We start from the raw sequence: 25225 nt of genomic DNA, 5'->3' as shown, positions 1-25225 counted from the left end.
CCTGTAAACCTTCAACAAGGCAGCTGTCAATCTCTGTCCCGCAACTGTGTCAGGGGGCAAGCGTCACACCTTTAAAGGTCAGGGCCTTGACAATGGGCGTATTTCAGGTTATAGGCAAAAAGCCTATAGAGTACTTACAGCAAAAGCCATAGAGAACAAAGTTTATAAAAAAAAGAAACATCCAGTATGGAATCAGATTTGTTCTGTATCATAAAAAGGGTCACTATTGGGGGTAATAAAAACACTGTCTTGATTTTGGTTATGGTTTTACAATTGCACATTTGTCAAAACACAAAGAAGTACACATTTTAAATGGATACATTTTATTGTATGTAAATTATATCTGAATAGTTCATTTTAAAATACAAACTTTAAAAATCATGTGTATAATATAAATATTTACATGAGTGAATGTGTTTACATGTGCATATACTTAAAGCAAAGGATCTGGAAGGTCTAATACCATTTCTATAAACATACGGATAAAAGCTGCAGAGTATTTACAACACACTGATGACACAAAGAATATAAACATTAACTCATTTGGGATAAAAGTCCCGTTTTGTCTCTTCTTATCATAGAGTTAGTTTCTGTTTTAGCCTGTTTTAGTTGCTAAGGGCTTGCTGACTTACTACCTTAAAAGAAGAAAAGTTAGTTATGAAAGCTATATCTATTAGATTTTTTTTTTGCATGAAACTGTTCACTTGAAAATTTAAAGATTATTGGTATCAGTTCTTGTACATTGATTAACCTGCAGATTATGATTTCACAAAACTAGTTCTAGTTTTAAATTAATTAAACCAGTTATAAAAGCTGTACAGATTCTCTTAGTTAAAACCAAAAAATTTTTACCTCTTCTAAAAAGGTTTTTTTTTTAATGCCAGTAAATAAAGTGACTAATAAGTTAACATTGAAACACAAGTAGAGTCTTAATTATCCTTGTCAGTTAAAAGAAAAATAGAAATAAATTTTATTTGGGTAGATTTATAGAATATTTTAAAGTTTTATCACCACACCCAGTGTATCTAAAGTGGTTTTTACTGCTTATTAGATATGGCCAAACGTGAAATTTTTGGCTACCCAGCCCTACTGCTTTTGCAACATGAGCCCTTTCTCTCACCTTCCCCATAATATTCCCCAGTCGTTCTCAAACCATACTTGTAACTACTAAATCTTCTTGCTCACCTCACATGATTTTCTCTGTTTTCCTCCTTTTCTTTCTTCTTCTAACCATCTCTTTCTTCCATTCACCCTTCTATCTCCCCACCTCCCTTTTGGCTGTCCACAGGTTATGTCTCATTCCCTCTAGGCCACCACGGACCTCAACAGTAGAAATACCTCAACTGCCTGAGTTTTAGTTTGAGGTTTGTAAATGGCTCTGTGTTTGCAAACATCCTCACTGACCCCACAGAGCAGAATCTGCCCGAGACTACTGAGCAGGAATCCTTCTCCCACGGGTAGTTTTTCCTAGTTTCTAGTTGCATCTTAGGTGTTTACCTTAAGAGGGGAATTTTTGTCAAGTTAGAGACGTCTCTATATTTGATACTTTTAGGTCTTGAACTCTAATTACTACTCAAGACATAAACTACAGCTTAAAGGCTACAAGATTGATCATTGCAGATAAATTTTACTTTTAAACCTTGTGTTTTTCACAGAAACTCCAGTGTCCACCCTTGAGTCACCTACGAAAGCTGTTTCAGTCTCAAAAGAGGCAACCACAGTGGCACAAAATGCAGCCCAGGTACAGAGATGACATGCTCTGTGAGGGAGCCATTCCCAGGGGAGTGGGGTGCCCATGCCCTTAATATGCTTTTTTAAATGTGTTATTGTGTGTCTATTTACTCAAAATAGTCTAATTGAATTTTCCAGAAGCTATAGAAATTAAATACATTTCTTTAATCCAACAAATTGGAAACGATTTTTAAGAGCAATAGTCATTGTCAATGAGGGTGGATGGAGATGGGTGTTCTTATACCCTCTCACTTTTTTTTTTTTTTTTGTCTTTTGTCTTTTTTGTTGTTGTTGTTGCTATTTCTTGGGCCGCTCCCGCGGCATATGGAGGTTCCCGGGCTAGGGGTTGAATCGGAGCTATAGCCACTGGCCTACGCGAGAGCCACAGCAACGCGGGATCCGAGCCGCGTCTGCAACCTACACCACAGCTCACGGCAACGCCGGATCATTAACCCACTGAGCAAGGGCAGGGACCGAACCTGCAACCTCATGGTTCCTAGTCGGATTCGTTAACCACTGCGCCACGACGGGAACTCCCCCTCTCACTTTTCATGTAAATTAGCACAGTGTTCAGGAGCATGGTTTGGAAATGGGATGGAATATTTATTCAGAATGGCTTGGACCTAACCCATTCTGGATTAGCGATATTTCAGAGTGTAGAGCTTTTAACTCCAAAAGAAGCTTAGGCTTGGAAAGACTGGATCCAGCCTCATGTACCCTACAGTTTTGATAAATGGATTGAGGAATGGAAAGTATATATTGTTGACCACTTTAAAACAATCAGAACCCACCCGTCCAGCTCACTAAACTTTCTCTACCTGTGTCTTAGGTTCCTGAATCCTTTGAGCACCTGCCACCTCTCCCAGAACCTCCACCACTACTGCCCGAACTCGTGGACAAAATCCGAGACACGCTTCCTCCCCAGAAGCCTGAGCTGAAAGTAAAACGAGTGCTGAGACCCAGGGGCATTGCCCTGACTTGGAACATCACCAAAATCAATCCCAAGTGTGCCCCCGTGGAAAGCTACCACCTGTTCCTGTGCCATGAGAACCCTAATAATAAGTTGATTTGGAAGAAGATTGGAGAAATTAAAGCTTTACCACTCCCAATGGCCTGCACTTTATCTCAGTTTTTAGCTTCCAACAAATACTATTTTACTGTCCAGTCAAAAGACATTTTTGGACGATATGGGCCATTTTGTGATATAAAATCTATTCCTGGGTTTTCTGAAAGTCTTACCGAAGGAAAAAGTACTTGATAATTGTGTATTGTACATGTTTATTTTTTTCTATTTGAGTTGTTTGTTTACAGTGTTCTCTAACACTATTTGATGTCTTAAAGGCCAGTTCAGATTGTGAACCCTTTGTATAGGGACAGTCCTTTTCCCTACGTTGTAAGCGGCCTTCATGAATTTCTGATTTGCACTCAGTAAGTACTGCCAAAGGCTATGTTCTAAGACATACACTATCATGGACTCATGTCGCTAAGCTGCGTTAGATACAGTACCTCTGGTGACTAGAGCTGCTGCTGCTGTCAGAAGCCCTGGGGTGCAGGCAGCCCCCATTTCCTCTGTTGACAGTCAGCTTCGGGAGCCCTGCTTATGGTCAGTATTGGTGCAGGAAAATTCAGTTCTTTACTGAGATCAGATCATCCCTAGGGTGCATCTCCACCACAATTTTATGAAAATAGATGTCTTCCCATTCTCTTCAGATTCTAAGGGCTATGAATTTGTGCCCCCTTTTTGTTTCGGGCTATGTCAATCATTTGGGGAAATAGTCTAGAGGTTTTTCCCTAAATCAGTTTATATACTCAAACTGTGTGCTGTGCACACAAAAAAATGCAGTATCTCTTATAAATTATCCAACCCACTAATTCAGTTGAGAAAAATGGACTTGTCTGCCTTAGATGTAAGGCTTTAATTTGCTGGTTCCCTAACGCAACCACCACCACCACCACCCCCCCTTTTTTTTTTTTTTTACTTATTTCCTGGCTGCCATCATTACTCAGAGGAAGAACATAACTCCCATAGGTGTGTCCTCCAAACCTCTGTCTTCGGGCACACTGACTGAAACCGTGGCTCCGTAAGTCGCCCAAGAAACTTGACGGCCAGGCAGACTTGATGAGTGTGGTTGGTCAGGACCCGATGGGACAAAACTGTGGATAAGTAATACCAGGATGCTGAGAAAACAGAAAAATAACTGTTAGCGTGGAAGTGTGTTCAAGAGGCATTCTTTCCTGGTATATAGACAAAGTTCAGGCTTCAGAGGCTCTGAGGTTTAGACAATTGAACAGGGAATGGTTTTCCTTGGCATTTTGTGAATGCCTTCACGCCTTCCATCATAAATAAAGCTGTTATTTTCCAGTCTCCTGTGTCTTTGCCTTTTTAAAACATGACTGAGAGAGCCAGAGTCTGAACTGAGTTTGAAGAGATGAGCTGCCGTCTGTGAGGGCGTCTGGGGGCTCAGGATGAGGGCTTCACTGCAGGGCGATTGCACCCTTGGGGCTGGCATCGCCTAAATGTTCACTTACTCAATGAAGCCCAAAGACTTGACGCCATAAGCAAGACTTTGGTGCCCATCACGAGAGGGAAACTGCGTCTAAACCAGCAGGTCTTCTGGAATGTTGATGCGTGCTCAAGTCTTTAAGCAAGGGAGCTTTTCATGTGATAGAGTAAGAAATGCTGCTGGCAAGCGTCTTAGAACCAGTGGCTCAAAGTATTAGTATTTCCTGCCTTTTGGAGGAGCAGGGCCACCAGAAGAGAGCAAGCCTGGGGACAAGACCCAGGGTGTGTATAGTCACACACTAAAGGGCAGACACCCCACCCCACCCAGAAAATGTCTTATGTGCTTCAGGTGGGAAACCCTTATACCTTCCTTTAAGCAGCAGAACTACACTCTGATGTGCTAAAATTGAATATATTGAGAAAAGACTATGGGCAAGTTCATGGAATCTCCAGGGAACTGAGAGACTCAGGCTTGGAAAACAAGAAGGGGAAAAAAGATACTTGAAACAAATTCCTATGAAGTTTCAAACCTGTGCCAGCTTATACAGTTTCTATTCTACCCCGTAGTAATAGGTTAAGGTGTTTTCTGCCCATTTTAAAGATGGGGAAGCAGGCCCAGTAGTTCAGGTGGCTTGCCCAAGTCAGGGATCCAGCTCACAGGCAGCTCTGGGCCTGTGTGGGACGACAGAACGGGAAGGCTGCCCCACTGTTCTTATGGCCCTGTGGCCCAGACCCTAGACACATATGATGAGCTTGTCCTCAGGTGGTGGCAGAGCTGCAAGGTGAATCTCTGGCATTTGGGGTCGGTTGCCACCCAGGCTGGATGTGGTGACTTTGGACCAAATCTATGTCACTGAGCTTGAACTACCTTTCCCAGGATGTCCTTCCCTGGCTGGTTCAAATTCAGTGTTGGGCATGAGACCCGGTGTGAGATTCAGAGGAGAACTGAAACAGCAGTTCTGTTTTATGTTCTAAAGGTGGACACGGGGCCTGAGATTCTGTCGGTCTCCTTGCACCATTGATCTGGCCGCCGCTCCTGTAGCGTCCACCAGAGCCTGTCCAAGTGCAGGACTCATGCATCTATGGGCAGCTCCAGGCTTACTCCGTGATTCCTGAGGCATCATGGCTGGAAGCAGCGACAACACAGACTTGCTTCCAGTTTGTACTGGCTCTTGTTCACATCCTTCCCTCCTGACTTCTGGTGACTCCAGACTCAACACTAGACCCAAAGGAAACAGTTTGCATAGCTTCCCCCCTCAGCTCTCCTACCCTGGGCCAAGTCTAGCCCCTGTAATCAGCTCCTGGTTCTATAGTTTCAATGGCTCCCTCACTGAGACCGTGGGGTCCCCAGGCAGGGAGCAAGCCCTCAGCTGGAAGCCCAGGGGAGCAGTAGCTTGTCTGGCTGTCCTGGAAACTGCACATCTCATGCATTGTTTTTGTGGGATGAGGAATTCAGACACAGTAATTCCAACACTCACAGTGAGGTGGGCATCTCTCTGAGTCTCCTTTTTCTCAACGAGCAGAATGAAGGCAGCACTCCTCTCCCTCTCTCCTTCCTCATGTAACTGGTCCTGCTGCGTGAGATCAAGAATGCTGATGGGGAGTTTCTGCAGTGGCCCAGCAGTAGTGAATCCAACCAGTAGCCATGAAAATGCAGGTTCAATCCCTGGCCTCACTCAGTGGGTTAAGGACCCATCATTGCTGTGAGCTGCAGTGGTTGCAGATATGGCTCAGATCTGGCGTGGCTGTGGTGTAAGCCAGCAGCTGCAGCTCCGCTTGGACACCTATCCTGGGAACTTCCATATGCCACAGGTGAGAGCCTCCAAAAAAAGATGCCCTGATGGATTCCAGGTCATCATAAGGTGTTAACAAGATAAAGCAGAATACCTAGGACAAAGAAAATCCTTATTAGTAAATGATAGAAAGCAAAAAAACCAAAACCTTTGCTAGGGGATGAGGGACTTAGAAACACCTTGTTTCTAAGGCAACCGATAATTTGCTGTGACAAGAGGGTCAGCAGGCGACCGTATGGCACTCGGAGGTGGCCATGGACAGAAAAGAAAATCCTATTCGAAATCACTCTAATGTGAATCCATTGTGAAGACAGAGGCAGAGAGTGGGCTGAAGCAGCCACAAGCCAAGGAACACCCTAAGCCCCCAGAAGCTGGAAGAGGCAGGAAGGACCCTCCCCCAGAGCCTTTGGAGGGAGCACAGCCCTGCCAACATCTTGATTTCAGACTTCTAGCCTCTTGAGCCATAAGAGAATACATTTCTGTTTTTAAGCCACCAAATTAGTGTGAATTTGCTGCAGCAGCCCCAGGAAAACTAACACAATCACTCTTCACAGGGACCACAATTTGTTTAAAACAAGGGCACCTGGCCCTTACCCCATACACCGTGGAGGTGGGGCCTCCTGGGTGCTCCTAGACATGTTGGCTGGGAGGTGGTTTCACGTCCCCAACAAGGAACATGCGAAGCCCCATCAGTTGCTTCACAGTATCTTCCTCCTCAAACTATGCCTGCCCATCACCACGGATTCAGACAGAGGCTTTAACTGGCAGATCCAAGCAGCTGTGGACAATAATCAGTGTCAAGGCTTCAAAGAACAAAGAACCTTATTTGGCATTTTAAGAACTGCAATTCCAGGAGTTCCCATTGTGGCTCAGCAGTTAACGAACCTAACTAGCATCCCTGAGGATGCAGGTTCGATCCCTAGCCTCGCTCAGTGGGTTAAGGATCCGGCATTGCCGTGAGTTGTGGTGTAGGCTTGCAGGTACAGCTTGGATCACGTGTGGCTGTGGGGTAGGCCGGCAGTGATAGCTCCGATTCAACCCCTAGCCTGGGAAATTCCATGTGTCTCAGGCGTGGCCCTAAAAAAGCAAAAAAAAAAAAAAAAAAAAAAAAAAGAACCACAATTCCAGAGACAAATTCAGGTAAAACTGAAGGGAATGTTCCAGGGAAGAGGGAGTCAGGGCCTTATAAAGGCAAAGGCCACAGGGTTGCTCTCTGTCTGCTGCTGGGCAAGAATTAGGATGGACTCTGACGCAAAAAGGAAATCCTTGTCCTTAAGGAATGGGCTGCCGTGAGTTATTTAGAGTAAGGGTCCAATAAGTGTCTTGAGTTTCTGGATCGTTGTGCAGAGGTTAAGACAATAAGTGATCAAAAGGTCAGATTCCACTGGGGCAGAGCCGCGCGCACCAGTCTCACTTCCTCATGGGCCTCCCGGCACATTTCAGAGCCTGGTTAGAACCCAAGCTCCATTTCGATTGTCCTTTAGCACCGCTGGAGCGGCAGAAACTCAGAGGTCAACTCACCGAGGGCCACAAATCCAGAGGATGGAGTTGGATCCTTGAACGTTAAAAGGACGAGAGTCCTGTAACAGGGACAAACCTAATCCATCACTTCCTACCTTTTGGCCTCATGAGATTTTCTCAGGGAGAAGGATGTGGCTAACTTTGTATCCCTGTTGAAAGGGATCAGAACATGCCTCCATGAATAGGCCACTTCAGCCTAAGGATTATGTTGAGCTGAAGGCATTCGAGAAAACTGAAGCCAAGAGCGAGCTTTCTGCCCTCCTCCTTTCCGCCTAAAATCAGCGCGTAAATCTCCCTTTGTAAAGGTGTTTCCGTCTCCAGGACCAGGAAGACCTGAGATCAATCTGTGCAACCCAACCCAACAACCATACTTACCGTACATTACCTAGTCACCCTCCTCCCCAGTTTACCACCTCTAGGAGCCCCAAACCCCTTTCCTTTGCATTTCTCTGGAATTTATCACCTTTTGTTAAAACTCTACAGTCTAGGAGTTCCCACAGTGACTCAGTGGGGATGAACCTGACTAGTAGCCATGAGGACTTGGGTTCGATCCATGGCCTTGCTCAGTGGGTTAAGGATCCAGTGCTGCCATGAGCTGCGGTGTAGGTCGCAAACACCACTCCGATCCTGCGTTGCAGTGGCTGTAGTGTAGGCTGTCAGCTGCAGCTCTAATTCAACCCTTAGCCTGGGAACTTCCATATGCTGCAGGTGTGGCCCTTTAAAAAAACCAAACAAGCCTCTAGAGTCTAGGAGTTCCTGTTGTGCAGGTTATGAACTGAACATAGTGTCCATGAGGATGTGACTTTGATCCCTGGCCTTGCTCAGTAGGTTAAGGATCCAGCATGGCTATGAGCTGTGGTATAGGTCTCAGATGCAGGCTCAGATCTGGTATTGCTGTGGTGTAGGCCAGCAACTGCAGCCTGGGGAACTTCCACAGGTGTGGCCCTAAAAAGAAAAAAGAGGAGAAAAAAAAAAAAAAAAGCCCTCTATTGTCTAACGGCTTCTTTGGGAGTTCACGTGTTTTCTCCGAAACCTCCAGGCATGAAAAAAAATTTTTTTAATTTTATTCTTTTTTCTATTACTCCTTTTTCAGTTTATCCGCAGTTTCCATTCATAGACCCTAAAAGGGAAAAGTTTTCTTCCTCCACAGTGTGAGCTCTGGTAAAAGTGGTAGAACCATGTTGGGGTAAGGAGCCCCACCCCCCCAGGATCTAAGCATCCAGTGCACAGGTAACATCTAACATGACAGTGATCACAGGACCAACGGGGGCGGGGGGGCAGATCTTAACAAATTAGCTATCTAGATTGCAGAAAAGGATTAAAATTAGTTAAAACTCAAAGCATCGCTGATTAACAAGCAACAACTCTTGCACACAGGCAAAGAAATGATAATCCATACACCAGGATGTTTTCTCAAATTTCTTTGAAAGGAACAATTTCTTCTAATTTTAAAATGAGGGCCAGGGGTTTGTGAGACTGAAACCAAGCAGGACCCCTGTGGGGCCTTTCTGGTGGCCACTCCCTAGGCCTTCCCAGGTTGCAAAGAACAGACTTGAGCAGTTACTAATTAGGGAAGTGAGGGAATGCAGAAACAAAGGAAAAGCAGTCAAGTGAGAAAAGTAATGATAGCCTAAACAATAGGCTGGCCATAAAACAGAGTCACAGGACCCATTAGTCCTCAAGGGTTATAGAATAAATCTGACACATACCCTTGAGTTATTTGACAGTAACCAGGGCTCCATTGGAGAAAAACTGCTGACCACAAGCACAGAGACCCCAGACTGGTTGGAGCACAAAAGTTGATGATTAACCTCAAACTTCACCAGTTGTTAAGCTCACCACCAACCCATCAGAACATCCAAAAGCTGATCATATCCTCTGCAACCCTCACCCCTAATGTTGCCTCTAAAAATCCTTCCCTAGAAGCAATCGAAGAGTTGGGGTCTTTTGAGCATGAGTTGCCTGTTCTTGCTTGGCACCCCACAATTCACCACAACCTGGTGTCGGTAGATTGGTTTGCTGTGCATCTGGCAGGTGAACTCAAGTTCAGTTACAAGATGGAAGTTCAGTTACAAGATGGACAGCTGTTTCTCAATGCCAGTGAAGCAAAACTTTTTTTTTTTTTTTTTTTTTTTTTGGCTTTTTAGGACTGTACCCACCACACATGGAGGTTCCCAGGCTACGGGTCAAACTGGAGCTACCGCTGCCGGCCTATGCCACAGCCACACCAATGCCAGATCTGAGCTGCATCTTCAACCTATACTGCAGCTCACGGCAATGCTGGATCCTTAACCTACTGAGCAAGGCCAGGGATCAAACCTGCAACCTCATGGTCATGAGTCAGATTAGTTTCCTCTGCACCATAATGGGAACTCCCGGGGAAGCAAAACTCTTTAAAGAGCAGAGTAAGTTGGGAATTCCTACCGTGGCCCAACAGGATCAGCAACATCTTGGGAGCCCTCAGACACAGGTTCAATCCCCGGCCTGGTACAGTGGGTTAAGGATCCAGCATTGCTGCAGCTGTTGCTTAGGTCGCAGCTGAGACTTGGATCTAATCTCTGGCACAGTAAACTCCCGTATGCCTCAGGGAGTTGGGGGGCAGGAAAAGGAAGGGGAAAAAAAAAATCACAGTAAGTTGGATGAATACAGCTGATATCCAGGAACCAATCCATAGATGCTGTAACTGACATCAGGGGCAAAGACACCGAGGTTGCTTTTCATTACTTGGACGGAGGGCAGTGATGTTGGATATGTGAAGACGGGATTTCTACACTTGAGCTTTATTTAAAACTATTTCTAACCCCATTATGTTCCCCTGGATTTTGGCTCCAGAGGAATATAGTAAATGCCATGGAACACGCTGGGATGGAATTCAAGCCAAGGTAATACAAAACGGGAGCCTACTTAATTTTCACCATGCAGAGTTGTATTCACACACATGAAAGACAACACTGGGTTTGGGGAGGGTTCCTGAAGATAGGAACAATCTGCGGGATGGAGGTGCAGAGTACCTGCGAAGGAAGGACGCAGATGCAGGACAGGTAGTTCTGTAATGAGAGCAAATGATCCATTCCAGCTTTCCCTGCCACCATGGAAACCAAACACGGTGGTATTATTTAGGATCATGGGGAATCAAGGTACCTACAAATCCCCCCAACACCACCACAGCTTGGGCTCAGTCCTTCTGGGCTAAGGGTACTTATTTAGCACTTATTTCTTCATGAAAAAAAAAAAAATTATCCCATAGGCTGGAGTTATGCATCCATCTCTGGCTCACAGACTGGGACCCGAGAGACCCAAGAGCAGCAAGCAGAGCTATTCGGAGTATTTTAAGTAGTAGGATTGAGGGCCTTGTTTCAGGCCAAATGGGCTCTGTATAAAAACAATTTGGAGATTTCCCATTGTGGTTTAGTGGTAATGAACCCAACTAGTGTTCATGAGGATGCAGTTTGATCCCTGGCCTCGCTCAGTAGGTTAAGGATCAGGTGTTGCCATGAGCTGTGGTGTAGGTCACAGACACAGCGTGGATCTGGCATTGCTGTAGCTATGATGTAGGCCAGTAGCTGCAGCTTCGATTCAACCCCTAGCCTGGGAACTTCTGTATGCCATGGTGCATCCCTACAAATAAAAGAAAAAAGGAAATGGAAAAAGGCAATTTGGTAAATTTATGAGTAGGGGTTATTTCTCTGAGAAAAACAAGCATGGCTGGATCATATCCCAAGACAGCAGAAAATCTTAGCAGCTGGGTTAAGTGGTTTATGACCTGGTGAAGGCTTAGTAAAAACACACAGCCCAGGCTACCCCAAACTCTTTTCGGCCCATTGCTTACATTTTCACAGTGAAATACTCATGTATTTATTCATCACAGAACGTGCCAGGTGCTACCAGATGCCAGACACGGTGGCAGGAGCTGATGTGGAGAGCAAGACTGGACACTGTCTCTACCCTTTTGGAGCTGACTTGGTCTGGGACAGAGGAGATTCACAAATGAGAAGTGCACACATGAGGCGTTCCCGTCGTGACTCAGTGGCTTAAGAACCCGACATAATGTCCGTGAGGATGCGGGTTTGATCCCTGGCCTCGCTCAGCAGTAATGAACTCGACTAGTATCCAGGAGGACTCAGGTTAGACCTCTGGCCTCACTTAGGGGATTAAGGATCTGGTGTTGCTGTGGCTGTGATGTAGGCCTGCAGCTGAAGCTCCAGTTTGACCCCTAGCCTGAGAACTTCCATGTGCTGAGGATGCGGCCCTAGAAAGACAAGACAAAAAAAGACAAAGAGAAAGGCACAGAGTGTCTGGGGAAGGGGTTGTGCCAGACCCATAGGCTTAATGCCCATTGGGAAAGTCATCTGAAGGAAAAGGATTTGGGGAATTCTCATTGTGGCTCAGCGGTTATGAACCCAACTTGTTCAATCCCTGGCTTCACTCAGTGGGTTAAGGATCTGGCATTGTTGTGAGCTATAGTGTAGGTCACAGACACAGTTCAGATCCTGAGTTGCTGTGGCTGTGGTGTAGGCTGGCAGCTACAGCTCCAATTCGACCCCTAGCCTGGGAACTTGCATATGCCAGTGCACCCCTCCCCCCAAAAAAAAGGATTTGGGGATCCCACAAGCCAGTGAAATGCAATGCATAACCCTCAGCAGATCCTGGATTGAGGACGTTATGTGGACCTTGGTGAAGTCCGACTTTGGACTGTACAGATTACAGTGTTGCATCCACATTAAATCACCTGAAAATGGTCACCATATTGGGCTTACATGGGAGATTGTTCTTGTTTTTAGGAGATTCTGAAGCCCTTGGAGGAAAAATGTCTTGATGGCTGCAACTAACTTGCATCTAGAGGGGCTACGATTGCTTTGACCAATGGAATACCCTAGAAGCAATGCTGTGCCAGTGCTGGGGGCTGGCCAGGTGGCTTCTACTTCCTGCCTCTGGGACACCAGCCACCATGCAAGTGCAACCATCCCCAAGATCCCCAAAGCCCAGACCACACGACCCTGGAGGACAAGGTACCACATGGAGAGAGAGAGAGACCAGGGAGCACTGAGGTGGCAGCCCCTGAGTGAAGATGTCATCTTTGGAGCAGATCCTGGGTTGCAAATGCCCCAGCTGAAGCCCCATGGAACAGCCCAACTGAGTCCTATCCAAATCCTAGATCCACAAAACTGTGGACCCACAAAACCACAAGCGACATAAAAGTTATTTTAAGCCACTAAGTTCAGAACTTGTTTATGAGGCAGCAGTAGCATCTGAGACACTGTTAGAGACTATTGTCCATGTTAAGAAGTTTGGTCAGGAGTTCCCGTCATGGCTCAGCGATTAATGAATCTGATTAGCATCCATGAGGATGAAGGTTTGATCTGATCCCTAGCATCGCTCAGTGGGTTAAGGATCCAGTGTTGCCATGAGCTGTGGTGTAGGTTGCAGACATGGCTTGGATTCCAAGTTGCTGTGGTTGTGGCATAGGCCTGCATCTGTAGCTCCAATTAGACCCCTAGCCTGGGAACCTCTGTATGCCTCGGGTATGGCCCTAAAAAGCAAATAAAGAAATAAATAAAACTAACCTCAACAAATTTAATAATAGAGAAATTATTTCAAGCATCTTCTCTGCCACAATGGCATGAAACTAGAAATTAACCACAGGAAAAGAAATGAGAAAAAACTGACTACATAGAGACTAAACAACATGCTACTAAAAAGCCAATGGGTCTAATATTATAGCATAAAAATACATTTTTGCTGGCCCCTGTATGGGTTAAGTATGGACTATAAAAGCCTTTTTTTTTATTGTTGTTGCTGTTGTTCTTTATGGCCACACCTAGGGCATATGGAAGTTCCCCAGGCCAGGCACTGAATCCAAGCCACAGCTGCAACCCACGATGCAGCTGCAGCAATGCTGGATATTTTAACACACTGCACCAGGCTAGGGATTGAACCCACACCTCTGCAATGACCTGAGCTACTACAGTTGGATTCTTAACCCCACTGTGCCATGGCAGGAACTGCTAAAAGCTTTTTAATACAGCTACTTATTTGAAAATTCAATACATGGAGAGTTCTTTTAGAATTTGACAAAATATCACTGTAGGTCTTTGGAAGTAATTGTGAGTAATTTGTTAACGATCAGAGTCAAGAAAGGATGAACAAAATAAAGAAAAAGTCAAGTGACTGGCCAAAGAAATGATTTCATAATACAACTCTGAAAACAATAAAATAAGGAGATGAATTAAAAAAGAAGAACCCAATGGGTCAATGAGGAAATCAAAACGGAAATTAAAAAAATACCTCAAGACAAATGGCAATGAAAACACAACCATTCAAAATCTATGCGATGCTGCAAAAGAAGTTCTTAGAAGTCAGTCCATAGTGATACAGGCCTTCCTCAAAAAAAGAGAAGAAATCTCAAATCAACAACTTAACCTACTACCTCAAAGAATTAGGAATAGAAGAACAAACAAAACCTAAAGTCGGCAGAAGGAAAGAAATCAGAAAGATCAGAGAGGAAATCAATAAAACAGAGATTAGGGAGTTCCTGTTGTGGCTCAGTGGAAATGAACCTGACTAGTATCCATGAGGATGAGGGTTTGATCCCTGACCTCTTTATGGCCACACCTAGGGCATATGGAAGTTCCCCAGGCCAGGCATTGCTGTGAGCTGCGGCGGTGTAGGTTGACGTTGCAGCTTGGATCCCGCTTTGCTGTGACTGTGGTATAGGCTGGCACCTGCAGCTTTGTTTGGACCCCTAGCCTGGGAACTTCCATATGCTGCAGGTGCAGCCCTAAAAAGCAAATAATAATAATAATAATAATAGAGATTTTTAAAAATAGGAAAAAAAAATCAATAAAACCAAGAGCTGGTTCTTTGAAAGGGTAATCAAAATTGACAAACCTCTGGCCAGACTCACCAAGAAGAAAGAACCCAAATAAACAAAATAAGAAATGAAAAAGAAGAAATCTCAATGGATACTGCAGAAATACAAAAAAACCATAAGCGAATACTATGAACAATTATGTGCCAACAAATTTGACAACCTAGAGGAAATGGGCAAATTTCTAGAGACATACAGTCCTCCAAAATTGAATCAAGAAGAAATAAATCATTTGAACAGATATATCACTTCAAATGAAATTGAGTATGTAATAAAAAACATTCCCTACAAGCAAAAGTCCAGAACCAGATGGCTTCACAGGAGAATTCTACCAAACATATGGAGAACTCATACCCATCCTTCTTAAACTTTTCCATAAGATTAAAGAATAAGACATTCTTCAATCCCAAAGACACTCTCAAAAGACCTTCTATGAATCCACCATCACCCTAATACCAAAACCAGACAAAGGTACTACCAAAAAAGAAAACTATAGGCCAGCATCTTTGATGAATATAGATGCAAAAATTCTCAATAAAATTTAGCTAATCAAATCCAACAACACATAAAAAAGATCACATACCACAACCAAGTGGGATTCATCCCAAGTTCACAGGGATGGTTCAACATTCACAAATCAATCAACGTCATACACCACATTAACAAAAGTCAAAAACCATATCATCATCTTAATAGATGCAGAAGCATTTGATAAAATCCAACATCCATTCATAATAAAAAACTCTTAGCAAAATGGGTATCAAGGGAACTTAATAAAAGCCATTTATGACAAACCCACAGCCAATGTAATACTCAATGGACAAAGCTGAAAACCTTTCCGCTAAAATCTGGAAGAAGATAAGGACGCCTGCTCTAACCACTTTTATTCAACATATTTTTGGAAGTCCTAGCCACAGCAATCAGACAAACAAATGAAATAAAAGGTATCCAAATTGGAATAAAAGGGGTAAAATTGTCACTCTATGCACATGACATGGTACTACATACAGAAAACCCGAAAGACTGCACACAAAAAAATACTCAAACTGATCGGCAAAGTAGCAGGATATAAGATTAACATTCAGAAATCAGCTTCATTTCTGTATGTTAACAATGAACTATTAGAAAAGCAATATAAAAATACAGTATCTTTTAAAATTGCACCCCTCAAAATTAAATACCTAGGAATAAACCTGACCAAGGAGCTAAAAGATTTACATGCTGAGAACTATAAAACATTAATCAAGGAAATTAAAGAGGGTTCAAAGAAATGGAAAGATATTCCATGCTCATGGATTAGAAGAATCAGTATTGTTAAAATGGCCGTACTACCCAAAACAATCTACAGATTCAATGCAATCCCTATCAAATTACCCATTTTTCACAGAACTAGAACAAACAATCCAAAAATTGTTGTGGAACCATAAAAGACCCAGAATTGCCAAAGCAATTGTGAGGAACAAAGCCAGGCAGGAGGCGTAGCTCTTTCAGACTTCAGACAATATTACAAAGCTACAGTAATCCATTGTGGTACCAGTGCAAAAACTCACAGACCAATGGAACAGAATAGAGATCCCAGAAATAAACCCAGACACCTATGGTCCATTAATCTTCGACAAGGAGGCAAGAAACATATAATAGGGAAAAAACAGTCTCTACAGCAAGTGGTCCTGGGAAAACTGGACAGCTCCATGTAAATCAATGAAACTAAATCACGCCCTCACACCATGTACAAAAATCAACTCAAAATGTTTTAAAAGACTTAAACATAAGGCAAGACACTTTAAACCTCCTATAAGGGAACATAGGCAAAACATTCTCTGCCATCTACCATACAAATGTTTTCTTAGGTCAGTCTACCAAGGCAATAGAAATAAAAACAAAAATAAACCAATGGGACTCAATCAAACTTACAAGCTTTTGCACAGCAAAGGAAACCATTAAAAAAAAAAATGAAAAGACAACCTACAGAATGGGAGAAAATAGTTTCAGATAATGCAACTGACAAGGGCTTAATCTCCAAAATATACAAACAACTTATACAACTCAACAGCAAAAAAGAAAAAAAAGAAAAAAGGAAAGAAAGAAAAGGAAAAAAAAATTGAAAAATGGTCAGAAGACTTGAATAGACATTTCTCCAAAGAAGACATACAGATGGCCAACAGGCCCATGAAAAAATCTTCAACGTCGCTAAATATTAGAAAAATGCAAATCAAAACTACAGCGAGGTACCACCTCACACCAGTCAGAATGGCCATCATTAATGACTACAAATAATAAATTCTGGAGAGAGTGTGGAGAAAAGGGAGCCCTCTTACACTGCTGGTGGGAATGTTAAACTGATACAACCACTATGGAAAACAGTATGAAGGTTCCTCAGAAAACTACATATAGAACTACCATGTGATCCAGTAATCCCACTCCTGGGCATATATCTGGACAAAACATTCATTCCAAAAGATACATGGCACCCCTATGTTCATGGTAGCACTATTCACAATAGCCAAGATATGGAAACAATCTAAATGTCCATTGACTGACGAATGGATAAGATGATGTGGTACATATACAAAATGGAATACTACACAACCATAAAAAGAACAAAACAACGCCATTTGCAGCAACATGGATGCAACTAGAGACTCTCATATTAAGAGAAGTGAAAGAAAAAGACAAATACCATATGATATCACTTACATATGGAATCTAAATTATGGTAGCAAAAATGAACCTATCTACAAAACAGAAATAGACTCACAATGAGAACAGACTTGTGGTTGCCAAGGGGGAAATGGGAGGGTGTGGGATGGATTGGGAGTTGGGGATTAATAGAAGCAAACTATTATATTTATTTATTCATTCTTTTTTTTTTTTTTCTTTTTAGGGCCACACCCATGGCATATGGAAGTTCCCAGCCCAGGGGTCAAATCGGAGCTGTAGCTATTGGCCTACACCACAGGAAGGGAGAGATGACTCCAAAATGAATTTGGGGTGTTGTTATCAGAGCAAGGGGCACTGCATATGAAACAACCAAAAAGACCCAGTTCAACTTGTTTAATAGGTATTTTGAAAGCCGTAGACTAGGTGAGATTTCCTCCTTTTAAATTTTATTTAAAAATAAAAGGGTGGGGGAGTTCCTGTCATGGCTCAGGGGAAACATATCTGAGAAACTGACTAGAACTCACGAGGATGTAGGTTCCATCCCTCGCCTTGCTCAGTGGGTCGGGATCCAGCATTGCCGTGAGCGGTGGTGTAGGTCGCAGACGCGGCTTGGATCCTTCATTGCTATGATTGTGGCGTAGGCCAGGGGCTACAACTCTGAATCGACCCCTAGCCTGGGAGACTCCCTATGCCACGTGTTCCGCCCTAAAAAGACAAGAAAAAAAGAAAAAGAGTTTCCATTGTGACTCCTGGTAATGAACTCGGCTACTATCCATGAGAACGCTGGTTCAATCCCTGGCCTCTCTCAGTGGGTTAAGGATCCAGCATTACCATGAGCTGTGGTATAGGTCACAGAGGTGGCTTGGAACCTGTATTGCTGTGACTCTGGCATAGTCCAGTAGCTGTAGCTCCAATTTGACCTCTGGCCTGGGAACTTCTATACATCACAAGTGTTAAAAGACAAAAATTTAATTACTTAAAATTTATTATTTATTCATTTTTTCTTTTTAGGGCCATACCCAAGGCATATGGAAGTTCCCAGGCTAGGGGTCAAATCGGAGCTATAGCTGCCCGCTTACACCAGAGCGATGTGGGATCCAAGCCGCATCTACAACCCATGCTGCAGCTCACGGCAACACAGGTTCCTTAACCCATTGAGTGAGGCCAGGGATCGAAACCACATCCTCATGGATACTAGTTGAATTTGTTTCCGCTGCGCCGCAAAGGGAACTGCCTGTGATTGGATTTTGATTGACTATAGAAATGCAGAGTTCAGGTTAATAGCCAAATGTTGTAGCTTTGGAATATTTGCAGTTTACTGCCTACCTGGCATTCAAGGTCACAAATTTCATCCTGAAGACCTGAACGAACAATTTGGAAAAGTAGCCACCAGGTGGCAGTAGTGTCTCTCTTCCACATTTCTGAAATAGAAGTTCAAAACCTTTCGTCCTTTTTGGTGTTGAGATCAATCGACTGTCGCAATACTACCATACACCACATTTGAAATATGGTGCCAGTGTAGAAGGATTATAGCTCATGTCTAAGTAGAATACGGTCCTTTCCTCCCAGCCCTCCACACTGATTCTCAGTTTTTTGTTTTGTTTTGTTTGCTATTTCTTGGGCCGCTCCCGCGGCATATGGAGGTTCCCAGGCTAGGGGTCCAATCGGAGCTGTAGCCACCGGCCCACGCCAGAGCCACAGCAACGCAGGATCCGAGCCGCGTCTGCAACCTACACCACAGCTCACGGCAATGCCGGATCGTTAACCCACTGAGCAAGGGCAGGGACCGAACCCGCAACCTCATGGTTCCTAGTCGGATTCGTTAACCACTGCTCCACGATGGGAACTCCTGATTCTCAGTTTTGTTGGTTTTTGGTTTTTTTTTTGTTTGTTTTTTTTTTTTTTTTTTTGGTCTGGAGTCAAAAATTTTAACTGGAATTACTTTTCTATACTCGAGAGTCAGAAACTCTTCCCTGGTTGTGTTCTCTACTCCAGAACTTCTGTTCTACTTACAAACAAAAGCCCCTGCAGGTGGACTTTATCATCCGCTCATTTCATCAAATTGGAATTGAATGAGGGTAGAATAAAAGCAATTAGTTTAAGCCAAAAATCCAACGCAAGTTGGACAAGACAATCTCAGAGAGACTCTGGAAACAACTTATCCTATGATGAGTATGTCAAGTTTGGGGTTCACACTCTGACGCAATGGGATTAGCTATGTCGCTGCCGTGCCAGGCCACAGGTTCGATCCCCACCAGGCACCATGGGTTAAAGGATCCAGCGTTTCCACAGCCACAGCGTAGGTCACAACTGCCCCACCGATCTGATCCCTGGCCCAGGAATTCCATACTCCGTGGGGTGGCCAAAAAAGAAAACGATCACTAAAAAGGAAATGTAAAGCTTTTCTGAGGGGCTGGATTGAACATGGCAAAATGGCAATTCCCATGTGGCATAGCAGGTTAAGGATCCCGCGTTGCCTCAGCGGGGTGCAAATTACAACTGCAGTGCAATGTGATCCCTGGCCCGGGAATGTCCCTATGCCATGGGTACAGCAAAGAAATGAAGAGCATAGAAACTGCCACATTATCGTCCCCATCTGAGTTCCTCCCCTATCCCCGTGAAAAATTGAAACGGGACAAAACTTTCTAGAAATTTTTGCAGTATGCAGACATAGATGAAGAGAAGCTTCAGCGTTGTCTAGGGGACCCGAATTTAAGCAGCAAGGGCATTTTATGGGAGAGACCTGGGGTAGCCCACAGAATTGTGCTGTAGCCTAGAGAAGGCTCAGGAAGGCGCACCGAGAAAATCAAAAGCAGAAGAGGCGGCAGCCTGGGGGCGGGGCTTATGCCCTCCTGGCACCTAGGAGAGTCTAGGACAGAAGCGTTGATTGGCCAGGCTTGGGTCACATGCCTCAGGACACCTTGATGGACCTGCCCATCAAGATTGCCCGCAGGAAGAGATGACTCCAGAAGGAACTTGAGGTGTTGTTATCAGAGCAAGCGTCACGGCATATTAAACAGACAAAAAGACCCGATTCAAGTCAACCTGTTTAATAGGTATTTTGAAAGCCTGTTGACTAAGCGAGATTTCCTCCTTTTAAATTTAATTTTTTTTTTCGGTCTTTTGCCTTTTTTAGGGCCGCTCCGAGGCATATGGAGATCCCCAGGCTAGGGGTCCAATCGGAGCCGTAGCCGCCGGCCTACACCACAGCCACAGTGACGCGGGATCCGAGACGCCTGCAACCTACACCACAGCTCAGGGCAACTCCGGATCCTTAACCCACAACCTCATGGTTCCTAGTCTGATTTGGGAACTCCAGATAGCTACAGAATATAAAATCAACTCCTTAAATTTAATTTTTTTAAAAGAGTTCCCGTTGGAGTTCCTGTCATGGCACAGTGGTTAACGAATCCGACTAGGAACCATGAGGTTGAGGGTTCGACCCCTGGCCTTGCTCAGTGGGTTAAGGATCCGCCGTTGCCCTAAGCTGTGGTTTTGATTGCAGATGCGGCTCGGATCCGGTGTTGCTGTGGCTCTGGCATAGGCCGGAGGCTACAGCTCCTATTAGACCCCTAGCCTGGGAACCTCCATGTGCCACAGGTGCAGCCCTAGAAAAGACAAAAAAAAAAAAAAAAAAGAGAGCGAGAGAGTTCCCGTTGTGCCATGGTAGTAACGTGACTTGACTAGTATCCATGAGGATGTGGGTTGGATCCCTGGCCCTGCTCAATGAGTTAAGGATCTAGCATTGCCGTGAGCTGTGGTGTAGGTCACAGAAGAGGTTCGGATCTGGTGTCGGTGTGGCTGTGGTTTAGGCCAGCAGCTGTAGCTCCGAATCGACCCCTAGCCTGGGAATGTCTATACGCCGCAGGTGCGGCCCTAAAAAAAAAAAAAAAAAAGGAAAGAAAAAGGAAAAAAATGTGCACCCCACATGTGAAGCAAGGCTTTAAAAGACAAAATAAAAGAATTAAAATAAATTTTGTCGTTTTTGGTCAGACAACATTGATGTCAGATCATTGCATTTCCAACCACCTCTGAGGTCCACCCCGTTTATCCTGCTTGGTGAGACAAAGACGAGAAGGAGCAGAGCAGAAAGGAAGTTCGGGTGGGGTGACCACCATCACCTAATCTGGGCCATCTGCAAGGTTCAGCATCCCATGATATATTCCCAGTTTCAATCTGCTGACATCGTTAGGTCCAAATCCCTGGAGAAGCTTGTTAAAATGGCAGAATCCAGGGCCCCATCCCTTGAAGGTCCCTCAAGCCTGGGGTGTGGCCAGAAATCTGTATTTCTGACATGTTCCCCAGGGAATTCCAAGGTCCTTGGGCTAGACTTTAAGAGGCCTCTCCCCGGCAACCCTCCAGCAAATTATAAAGACTTTTTCATGTGCAGTGAGACAAATTTAGGCGGAATTTGAAGTCAGTTGAGTTGCTGGCAAAATCGCAAATCACACACTGCCCCATTTTGTCCCACTGGCCTTCTGACTCCTTTGCCAGAAAACAAGCCAAGCAAGACAGAGGCTGCAACTGGAGGCTGAGTCACCCATCCCTTCATGGGCACTCTGGTTACTGTGACAACTTACCCAGGTAGGCAAGAGTCTGCATGTCACACCTTATTAACCAGCAGAGGTAGCTCTCAGGAGTCTGGCCACAGCTCACCCTGGAGGCTCCAGATCCCTGTTTGGAACTCCTGGCAGCCCTTCTCTCTCATTAATCCCCGGGAAAGCCTTCTGCTCCAGCAATTCTTCCACATGTGGGGTCCACTTTCTGGCTCTTTCTGGCACTCCTCCTCCAGGAAGCCCTTGTGATTGTGGTTTTCGGGCCTGGCCCACCCTGGAGCCTTCTGCACTTCCTTAAACCACCTATTTTACCCTGTCTTTTTTTTTTTTCTTCAGTTGCAGTAAACAATAAAACACCTAACAAGATCTACAGTCCTTTTTCTTTTGCTTTTTAGAGCCTCACCTGTGGCATATAAAGTTCCCAGGCTAGAAGTTGAATCGAAGTTGCAGCTGTCGGTCTAGGCCATAGCCACAACAAGATGGGATATGAGCCACATCTGTGATCTACACCACAACTCACAGCAACGCTGGATTCTTAACCCACTGAGCGGGGCCAGGGATTGAACACACATCCTCATGGATACTAGTGGGATTCATTACTGCTGAGCCCCAATGGGAACTCCTGACATCTATACTCTTAACAAAGTTGTAAATGTATAGTTAACTGTATGGTTAACTATAACTACTATGTTGCATGGTGCTCTCTAGAATGTTTCCATCTTGCATGACTGAAATTCTGTACCCATTAAACAGCAACTTTCTGTTCCCATGAATTTGACTATTTTAAACACCTCGGGTAAGCAGTATCAAGAGGTGGGAACAACCCAAATATCCATCGACAGAAGGATGGAGTAAGAAAATGTGGTGTGTACAGAGGATGGAATATTATTCAGGCAAGAAAAAGGATATCCTGTCACAGGCTGTGGCATGGAGGAACATGGAAGACATTATGCTCAGTGAGATAAGCCAGTCATAGGAGGTCACATTCTGTCCAAGCCTGACTGTCCTTTGACTGCACCTGAGTACCAAGGTGGTGCAGAGATGGGCTCTCCCTGCAGGCTGTATGCTAGAATCACCTGGAAAACATCAACTTTCCACACCTGGCTGCTCCCCAGACCAAGGAAATGGCAACCTTTGTGGGATCCGGGCTTTGGAAACCCCCCGAGAGGTTCCAGAATGTGGCAAGGTTCAGAACCCAGGATTTAGTCAGAAAATCTCATTTCAAGGCTTGAATCTGCCACTTACTTGGTATCCAACCATGGCCCAGTGGCTTAACAGTCATTAAGAGATTGAAAGCCCTCCCTGAGCATGGGGTGGAAGCCCCCTGCTGTTTCTGCCCATTTTATAGGCAGCAGAGGCCAGAGCCATCAAGCAGCTTGCCTGAGATCAGACAGCAAGGACACAGCTGGGACCAGGTTGGAATGCCAGTAAGAGTTAGCCCTGGCGGGCAGGTCTCTTTGGTCCCATTGGAATGCTTCTGGATGTCACACCTTATTCTTGGCACCTTTCAGGACAAAAGACCATCCATCCCAGGCTGCTGTAGGGTGAGAGGGGGTGACAGAAGAAACGCTGGCTTCAGGAAAGCGCAAAAAGAAGACAGAGGCAAGGGGGTCACCTTGTTACACCCTGCCCCCCTCACCTGCTCAGGGTGGGGCCAGGGCTGAGGGTGCTCTGCTGTCCGGGCTCTTCTCTCCAGCAAGCAGCGTTTCTCTCTGTGGACTAGGCAGCAGCATGTCATGGCAATTTAACTTCCCCGCCTGGCTAAAAAAAAAAAAAAAAGTTATTTAAGGGAACGTGTGCCAAGATCAAGTCATACCTCTCTTTCCTCGTATGCGTCCAAATCCCTGGTCAAATTATGCTGTTGTCTCTCTACAAACATGGAGGGGCCATTCTTTCCCGTTCCTCCGGGCTCTGTTTGTTCTAATTGATGACAAACATTGAGCTAACACGCAGTGAGAGCCTTGAGATCAGGAACATGCTGTGCTGACTAGAGACAGGCCAGGGGCCATGTGGGGCAGGCTGTCCATGGCTTCATCCTGTTTCCTCTCCCAGTGGCATGAGTGTCTGCGGACCCTGGCGGTTTCCTCAATCACCGTATTTCCTGGTATATAAAGCCCTACCACGGAGTTTTTCAGCTGGAGGCACTTTTGCCTTCAGGAGACAGCTGGCAATGTCGGTTGTCACAGTTGAGGGGAGGGGGTGCAGTTGCCGTCTAGTGGGTGGAGGCGAGGGATGCTGCTAAATATCTGACACACACAGAGCTGCCCCCACAACTGACACCCAGTGTCCCCGGCACCAGTGTTGAGAAACCCTGGCATGTAAATATTCAGCTCTTACCAGGAATATTTTTGAAAGAAAACATGCACAAGTACTTCTCTTAATACAATTACTCAAAGTGACTTCGAAGTGGTTTTACACTTAGAATATATTCTTTTTCTCATGGAAGAATAGTAAATTCTACACTGACGTCCAGTTGCAAACTAAATCCCTTTCAGTGTAGTAATAGTATACTAGCTAAAAACAAGAGTGCATATTTTAAAACTGAGCTGAAAATGAATAAACTGAGGTCAATGAAAATAGCTACATAGTAATAATAGTAATAGATTAAGCTGTAAAGCAATGAGCAATAACTCACACTAGCTTTTTTTGAGGGTTTTTTTTTCTTTTTTTAGGGTCGCAGGTGCTGCATATGGAAGTTCCCAGGATAGGGGTCAAATCGGAGCTACAGCTGCTGGCCTACACCACAGCCGCAGCAATACCAGATAAGAGCTGTGTCTGCGACCTACACCGAAGCTTGTGGGAACACTTAACCCACTGAGCAAGGCCAGGAATCAAACCCACATCCTCATGGATACTAGTTGGGTTCACTTCCGCTGAGCCACAATGGGAACACCCTCACACTAGCTTTTATCCGATGTCTTGCTTTTGGTTAAATTGGATGTGAAAGAAAACACCTTTGCTTAAGATTCATTATTGCTCTGCTGTGTTGCCAAGCACCACCACTAGGGGGTGGTAGCATTATCTGCTCTTTTGCCACTTGGGCTTCCACATCTGTTCAGCAAATGCATAGGAAGCACGGTAGTTTTTGGATATATATGTTTTGAAGGGAGGAGTAGAGATTCATATTCAAACCTATATGGGAAATACTTACTGTTCCAGTATTTATCTCCAAAGATAAAATAAAAACCTATCTAAAGTGTGTACATAGTTTAGATGGTTTGCAAATTTTTGTGATCATCAGAATAAGCTGAAAGGCTTATAAAATTCAGATTCTGAGTCATGCCCTTAGAAATTTAACAGAACTGGCACTTTCACCAGTATTCCATCTGTGCCATTAATGGTTGAACTGGTTGACACACGCGTGTATACACACCCACACCCTTGGCTACTTTATGGTCCTAATGGGAAACCTACAGTAATAGAATTCATAAATGACCCCAGTTCCCCACCCCCATCCTTGTATTCCTCTCACTGAAGGAGAGAGTTAGTTGATTTCCCCGCCCGTGAACCTGGGTAAGAGGTATAAGCTGCTTGGACAATAGAAGGCAGAGAAGTAATGGTATCTTAATTGCAAGCCTAGCCCTTAAGAGGC

The 25225-nt window shown here is 44.6% G+C and overlaps 1 protein-coding gene and 1 long non-coding RNA gene across 10 annotated transcripts in view; one reads left to right on the top strand and one right to left on the bottom strand.

Annotated features, from left to right (window-relative positions):
- Positions 1–4096, top strand: part of ATF7IP2 (activating transcription factor 7 interacting protein 2) — a 75485-nt gene extending 71389 nt beyond the window's left edge. For 7 of the 8 annotated variants that reach the window (XM_021086649.1, XM_021086648.1, XM_021086651.1 and 4 more), the window contains 2 exons: positions 1656–1741; positions 2561–4096. In XM_021086649.1, coding sequence (XP_020942308.1) covers positions 1656–1741; positions 2561–2989 — 515 coding nt within the window. In that variant the 3' untranslated portion in view covers positions 2990–4096. The remainder of the gene's footprint in view (positions 1–1655; positions 1742–2560) is intronic. The other variant, XM_021086650.1, reaches the window with a different exon arrangement.
- LOC110259936 lies at positions 3694–23712 on the bottom strand. Of its 2 annotated transcripts, XR_002342426.1 has the most exons (4): positions 23273–23712; positions 6622–6805; positions 5713–6121; positions 3694–3909 (listed from the first exon to the last, which is right to left on the bottom strand). It is a non-coding gene; the product is annotated as an uncharacterized LOC110259936 (long non-coding RNA). The 2 variants fall into 2 exon arrangements; XR_002342427.1 differs by lacking the exon at positions 6622–6805.

This window comes from Sus scrofa, chromosome 3, assembly GCF_000003025.6.
Source record: "Sus scrofa isolate TJ Tabasco breed Duroc chromosome 3, Sscrofa11.1, whole genome shotgun sequence".
NCBI lineage: Eukaryota > Metazoa > Chordata > Mammalia > Artiodactyla > Suidae > Sus > Sus scrofa.
Note: the sequence above shows the minus strand (reverse complement) of the source record. Positions and strands in the feature narration are given on the sequence as shown.